Consider the following 8250-nt stretch of genomic DNA (forward strand, 5'->3'; position numbering starts at 1 on the left):
CGATACACTCAGTTAATATTTCGCTGCGCAGACAGTCGAACGTGATTGAACTGCATTTACCGCGAATGATGGCGCGAAATTTGGTTTTACGTCAAATAAAAGAATTAAAAACATTAAGAAAATTCTCCAGAAGTTGCATTTTATATAGGAATGATGACTATATCATTAAATCGCCTATATCTGATATAACGATGCCGAACATGAGGTTAATGGAGCGTTTGTGGTTATTTTCGTCATCATTTCAGGACCATGTTGCTATTGTAAGTTTGATTTGAAATGTATATACAATAGGTACACTTACCCAATTACCGTTACATTTATTTCCTTTTATATTTATTGTTATAACTTCTACCGGTGTTTTGCATGAATCACAAAAATAGCCTTTACAGTAGCTCACCTTTCTGTGATTTATTAACTACTATTCATTTCAATTAAAATGTATTTTGTGATTTAATTAGGGAATATTAGGGGATTTTAGGATTTATTACGCGTTAGGTAGTTTATAAGAAAATCTTAGTTTTATTTAATGAATACACGAGAAAATCTGAGATGTCATTAAGGAATGTTAGATTTCTACTAATCTTACGTTTCATGAGAGACGTGTTGAAATTTTGAACTTTCATAACATTTTCTCCAATTCCAATTGATTATAACGCACTTTTATGAAAATATAATACAAAATGTGTTAATTTATTTTTATTTATGTTTCGTTAAATAGATTTATTAACATTTTTTTATTATTATTTTCCTTATTTATAATTTTTTATACACCTACAAGTTGTTTTTCAATAATATAACAACAAGTAACAATAAGTAAACTGAAGTGTTGTTGCTAGAAAATAAACGATTAGGCACTCTAGACTAGACGGTATTATCATTGGTTTATTTTGTTAATTTAATACTCACTTTTTCCTACGACTTTGTTTCCATAAAACTTCAAATTATATCGAAAAAGGCGATACACTGTTTATATAAATTCATTTTATTGTTATTGCAATTTTAATCAAGTAATAATAGCATATTAATCTAGAACAATGGTAAATATAGCTTTTATAAAAGTATATTTTTTTATGTTTATTATCAAAATCAGTTTTTAATACGAACGGTCGGTTTGTGTTCTATAATTGAATTTTCGATATCTAAATAAAACAATAGATAAATTTATGCATGTCACACTTGTCGTTTATTACAATACCTTTGTACCCGTTGTTTTTGACTGTTATCTTATAGATTTAATCAGATTGCCGTGTTTGTAAAACTGTATATAGATTAAAATTTTTATCTTTATTTAAACAATATTAATGTTAAGGAAATGCAAGTTTTTCGGAATGTAGAAAATTTAAATTAGAATATTATATACCTAAATATTACACCGAATATAGCCCTAATCAATCTTTGACTTCATCTGGGTAAAATAGTTGTATTACCTTTTTTTTATTACAGAAATTAAAGTCCTATCAATAAAGGTATGATATTTCACTTCTTATTTTTTTTTTAATTAATTACAAGTAAGATTATAAGTAAGGGTTTATTAATTATAAGTAAGATTTTACATAATTACTCAATTAATTGATATGATTTTGTTTTTTTTTAACAGAAATAAAGTAAATATAAAATTGCACGTCTTTAGAGAGGTAACAACAAGTTGAAGGTGATTATTGTTTAAGGAAATAAATATTTTATACGTTGACAATGTACGATAAAACGTTTTAAATCCTTGTCAGCTTACGAGCAAGGTTTTATAATGTCAAGCAATTTGTCCAATCATAAAGATGCATCGTTTGACAATGTCTTCATGGAAACTTTAAGTAGTTTCTTGCTAGGATTCAAAACGAGATACGACTTCAAATTTTACATGGTACATTGTATCTTTAACTGTTAACACACACACACAAAGACACACAGAGAACACACAATAACTTGTTGCACTACAAATCTATGTATCTTAAAACTGTCGTTATTGTATATTGTATTTTGCAATTTAGTTAGTTTTTTTTCATGGTCAAATTACATGCACGGAATTGTTTACATAACATATGCTAAATAAAAAGCAAAAATAACAAGGAACATCCCAGTCAAGGTGATCCGGATGTAACCTTCGTATTTATTAGCTAGGATACTGATATTTACTCGATACTATTTCATTTATTTGAATTGTATCAGACGTATCGTCTAAATTATGTCAATAAAGTGTGAATTTAAAGTTAATTATTTTAAAACTTGTATAATTACACCTGAAATTGCTTACGTAAGTTTTAAATGAAACTAATAGTATTCGGATATACTACGCGTGCTTTATTGTTGTAAAAAACTACATACTCCCGACGGTTTCGGTTACTTTTCAGCAATCGTGATCACGGGCAGACGAGACGTGAAATTTAGTAGTTTACCCGAATAATATTAGGTTCATTTAAATGAATAAAACTCGCGAAAGTCTAAGATCTCATAATGCTTACGTACCTTTCAGCATTATATTTTAATTTGATAGAAATCAAATATTATAAATATCTCTTACACGTGTCAAATTTGGCGAATTCAGATGAAAAAAGATAAATTAATGAAATCGCAATTTAATCATATTAACATTTTTATGATAACCCCTTATGAAGATGTGTATTATTATAATCTCAACAAAGTAATGACCGATAAAATGATATGCGACCAAGCCTTTGTTGAGTGCGTCAGTGATATCATTTAGGTGATATAAATTTTGCGAACTGATAAGCTCAAAGATTAAGATTTAGTATAGAATGCAAAAATAATAATAATGTAAGTGTTACTCCACTTTTGTAATCAAGGCAACTATATTTAGTTCAATTTAACTTAGAATACCATGGAAGTTTTTTTTTAATTTATTAATATCAAGACAGACTTTCGTTGCAACATAAAACTCAGGGTATATATCTTCTATGTATAAATAAATTAGTCGTTGAACTTTGTCTTTAACTGCAGAAATGTGAGATAGCCATAAAGACGGAGATGTTAGATTTAGATAAGGTTAAATAGTTCATCTGCTGTAAACTGTTTTGACGGCTAAAGCTAATAAATATTTATAATTAGTCCGCAATTTCAATGAATCAAATCAAACTAAACTTTCGAAGTAATCAATACCAATAATGATAACTGGTAGAAATGGTTTGAGTTCTTAATGAGAATTATTTTCTTCATGTTTGACATTAAATTACGTACATGAAATTATATATAAATAAATATAAATAAAATATTTTTTAATTTTGAACTCTACAATGAGTTTCAAGTGAAATAAGTCTCGTGTGCAGATAATAGGGATATTCGAATTATTAGGTTGTTTAATATAACAAAAGAAAATTATAAGTTTAAAGCGACATATATGGGAATAAAAAAAAATAACAACTACAATTTGTGTAATATATCAATGTATAAATATCCATTTATTAGGTATACAAAAAACTACGGCTATAAAATAAAGGACAAATTGAATTCTTGAGACGTCCGCGTCAGTTTGAAATAGTAAACATTTATTATTTAAACAGTCTCTAATCTGTTTACTTTTTGTAAAACAAAGTTAAAAGTAATGAAAATTACGAGTGTTTTGCTTAAAACAATACGATTTCCAATATATAATATCCGGGTGATCGAAGTCAGTCGTTAGGCTTAGTATCAGCTCCAACATAGTTCAATCAAAGAAATCGCGTTCCAAGAGAGTTATAGTTGTGACTGGATTTTTTTCATTTGTACATATGATGTATGGACTTACTTTACTTGTTTATATTTCATCGCGTGTATTACGTTATAAAAACAATGAAATAGCGGTTCATCGAACCGAATGATAATATAAGGCTAAAAGATTATAATGAATCTCATGAATATTTACAAGTCAAACTAATTAAATGACATCAAAATCGCTTCTTTTAGTCATAATTTTGTGTAAGAAAAATGTTTTTTTCGTCCAAAGAAAGAAATTTTCTTAAATGAGAAAATATTAAAATTAGTTTTACTGCTACTTTGTGTTTTTACGTGAATAAATTTTTTTTGTTATTTTTTTATAGGAATGTGCAGTTACTAAGAAAAAATATACTTACAAAAAAATAATTAAAAATACTGCGGTATTTGCGACGTCACTTCGAAAGAAGCTAGGCCTAAATCCTAATGATATTGTTATTTCATTATTACCAAACATACCTGAATATCCTGTTGTGGCTCTGGGAACTATACAAGCAGGATGTATTTTCAGCTCCGTTAATCCAATTTATAAAGAAGGTATATTTTTTTATAAATTAAAAAAAGGAAATTAATAATTTTTTAACGATTCACTAAAAAAATATTAAAATTTTTCAGTTGAAATATGTCATCAAGTAAGCATTACAGAGCCAAAATTAGTCGTTACAATACCAGAATGTTACGATACTGTAGTGAAAGGTCTAAAAATGGCTAAGAGTCCAGCCAAAATTGTTCTTATTGATAGCCCTAACAAACCAGTACCAGAGGGCACTATAAGATATACTGAAATTGCTGAAACTGATGGCGTCGATTATGCTTTGCTTGACGGAGTAGAGAAAAACTTAGAAGATGTTGCTTTGATACCTTTTTCCAGTGGCACCACTGGACTTCCAAAGGGGGTTGAAATCACCTACAAAAACCTTATCGCTGCACTTGAAGTAATGGCGAAAGAAGAAAATTGCTTTCCCATTCTAACTAATGGTAAGATATCAATATATACTACTTTATTTGATTAAGATTATGTTTGTATTATTTGTCCAAAAACTTAAAGTCACATACCTAGGGTCATCGAAATTATTTTATCAGACCTTTTCGAGCCCAAGAAATTGTGAACGTGGAAAATTTTATTAATATCAGATTATGAAGGTTTGTTTTATAACAGAATTAAAAGATATTTTTTGTGTTTTATGTGCTTGATATTAAAAAAAACAAAACGAGCGACAACGTAATATTTTCGCGATCATCTTGATGACCATATCATGAACCGCTTTATATTAAAAAAAAATATATATAATGATTAAATTATAGGCTGTAACTAATAAATTAGGATATATTTAAAAAATGTCATAGTGACCACGTCCTTTATTATTTAGGTAATCAGCAAGACGTAGTGCCATGCATCCTTCCATTCTTCCATATATACGGGATGGTTGTAACTTTACTCGGACATTTTGTTAAGGGCTGTAAATTGATTACCCTGCCGAGGTTTTCTGCAAATACCTATTTTGATGTGTTGAAGAATCAAAATCCCACGATATTGTATGTAGTTCCTCCTGTTGGTGAGTGTTAGTTTTGGGTGGAGTTTTCACTATTTCCTACAAAATTTAAGGGGAAACTCTAACTCGAAAGTTGTTTTTGCTTGGTTAAAATTATAAAGATATTATTATTAATTAATTAATTATGATTTACCATGCAACAAAAATTTCTACAAATATAGACTTTTCTATTTTAGCAATACTCCTTGGAAAACATCCTGAGGTAACAAAAGATCACTTGAAACACGTTAAGTACATGGTATGCGGGGCGGCACCTCTATCTGCTTCCGATGCAAATGCGGTATTAGAAAAGAGCAATGTGAGTTCATCTTACAAATCGAAGAAAATAGAGATTTAATTAAGGCGTTATCATTTTGCAGTCGTTAGCATTCTTGAAAATTTTGTAAAAAGATACAGCAGCCTTTGTTTTCAACGGCACCTTAGCCTTCAATTCCTTTTTATAATCATTAAGTTAAAAAGTTTTGTTGTTCATTTATATATTATTTACTATAAAAATAATTTGTTACACATTAGATGTTACTTAATGATAAGAACTATGCTGGAAATTTTCAGGGAAAATTAGAATTTAAACAAGGTTATGGAGCAACAGAAACTACATCGCTAACAACCTCAACTCTTATAGGAGCCACTGATATAGACTACTCATCCTGCGGGATGCCACTTGCACATACAGAGATCATGTTTCTTGGCAGTGATGGCAAGCCTGTTCCTATTGGCGAGGTAGATAGCAGTATTTATTATTGACATGTCTATTTCAATGATATTTTTAATTTATAAGAGCTTCGGAAAGTTATATTTCTTTTTCCATTTTGGCAAAGTGATAAATTATTTTTTTCCAGCCTGGAGAACTTTGTACAAGGTCTCCAACTGTAATGAAAGGTTATTACAAAAATGAAAAAGCCACAAAAGAAAGTATGACAGACGACGGATTTTTCAAAACTGGTGATTTGGGACATTATGACCCCAAGTATGGCTTATATGTGACTGATAGAATAAAAGAACTCATAAAGGTATGTCAAAAAACATTAAAATCATACTCGTAATTCAAGAGCCATGACATTCGTTAATGAGTACAACTATCACAAAAAATATTAAAATTTTTGCTAACGTGTTTTTCAGGTTAAAGGAATGCAAGTGGCTCCGGCAGAATTGGAGGGCCTTTTAAGGTCTCATCCCGCAGTAGCTGATGCTGCGGTGATTGGTGTTCCACACGAGTATTTTGGTGAAGCACCAAAAGCTTTTATAATAAGGAAAGGCGGTCAAAATACATCACCGGAAGAACTGCAAGACTTTATTGCCAATAAAGTTGCGTCATTCAAGAAAATCGAAGAAGTGGTCTTTGTAGACGACATCCCAAAGACTACTTCTGGGAAAATATTAAGGAAGGAACTAAAAAAAATGTATGCGTAGACGTTTTGAAACAAATATAAATGAAAGCGCAAAAGACGTGGAATGTTTAAAGTTTTACGAGGGACAGAACGACATGTCATTAATTAGTATTTATTTAATTTTAAAGTTTTAGTATTTACAATAAAATATTCACGAACAAATGTATATTTGTTATTTCTATAACGTTGATTAGTCAGAAACGGCGTGAATATAGCAAACGAATTATTATTTTTTTTATCATTCTGAGACATACTAAACAAAACGATTACAGTTTTCATATAAAAAATATACAGTAAATAAATTATTGGATAATCAATATTAAACGATAAGAAAGAAAATAAAATTACAAATACCATTCATTTAGAGAAAAAAACATCCATTGTGTTATTACAATAAATGATATGAAAATATATTATAAATTATTTGACTATCCGGCATCACCTTTGAACTTAACTTGTTTTTTACGAACATTATCTAATAATATTAACAAAATATTTCAAGTTTATAATATTTTTCAATTGCAAAAGATACTCTATGATTGCTTTATTTGTTGGACTTTTTTAGATGTCATTACGCTTTTAAAATATTTTGAAAAATAAAATTGGTAAATAAAAAAAAAATGGGTTCAAGGGTATGTGATAGAACGTTTTTCTTACTCATTTAATTATCTATCTACTTCTTAAGATGATTTTTTTATTCAAAGTTTTATTTATTTTTTTGTGCTTAAAACTGTGCATGTCAAAATTTTTTCTATGGATTAAATAATATAAATATATGTTAAATATTCTCATCTATCAAACGACATAATCTCAACAATTTAAATATATTAGTTGATCAAATGATTTTATAATGTGTATTTTTGTAATAAAACATTTCTTTTCCTTTAAGTACAACAATCTAGTCTTGGTGTGTTTAGAAATGAGATAGACATTCTAGATCTTATCGAGTTAGCAACAACTGGAAGTATTGCTTTATTTTTATTTATGGCTCGCGTTGACTAGGTCCAGTATATAGGTCTAAATAACTCTCACAAGAGACTCGTTCTTGATGGTCTAGTTTCTATAAATAACCATTACTGTATGGGTTATATAGATAAATATCAGACTGCATTATGACATCGCTGGGCTAGTGAAATGCTGTATTTAATAAGCTATTTTATAAATCTTTGTACAGTACAATGACCCAAAGTGTGTAAGTGAACTAAAACAAGAGATTTATGCGAGAGTTCTTTTTAACTATGAACATCAACGTAACTTCCTATTAAAACTTTCGTACCACCATTTAAAGGATGCTATTTTTGCTTATTACTGGAAACACCCCGGGAAATATGATAGTAATAATTCTAGTATAGTAATATAATTTTACATGTTATTACGTTTAACAGCAAAGGATTCATTTATTACATTTAAGTTTTCTAATAATAATATTAAATGGTATATAATTCATGGTGGACATTGACAGAGTAAAAAGTGAAACAACTTGGATGTAGAATATAAAAGGCAACAATGTGAAAGAAACAAGGTTATGAAAGATAGAAGAAGACAAATAAAAACTGGCCCCTTCTTAACTTTGTGCTGCCGGAAGCAGTGGTCAGCAAAACGTGTTA

The 8250-nt window shown here is 29.0% G+C and overlaps 1 protein-coding gene across 1 annotated transcript; it reads left to right on the forward strand.

Annotated features, from left to right (window-relative positions):
- The first annotated feature begins 8 nt into the window (after positions 1 to 8).
- On the forward strand, positions 9 to 6805 carry LOC116770681 (uncharacterized). The gene is made up of 8 exons (XM_032662256.2): positions 9 to 260; positions 4029 to 4239; positions 4318 to 4680; positions 5073 to 5258; positions 5432 to 5553; positions 5808 to 5975; positions 6095 to 6265; positions 6375 to 6805. Exons 1-8 carry the CDS (start codon positions 66 to 68, stop codon positions 6663 to 6665), a joined length of 1707 nt encoding a protein of 568 aa, XP_032518147.1. The 5' UTR covers positions 9 to 65; the 3' UTR covers positions 6666 to 6805.
- Positions 6806 to 8250: the final 1445 nt, after the last annotated feature.

This window comes from Danaus plexippus, chromosome 7, assembly GCF_018135715.1.
Source record: "Danaus plexippus chromosome 7, MEX_DaPlex, whole genome shotgun sequence".
Lineage (NCBI taxonomy): Eukaryota > Metazoa > Arthropoda > Insecta > Lepidoptera > Nymphalidae > Danaus > Danaus plexippus.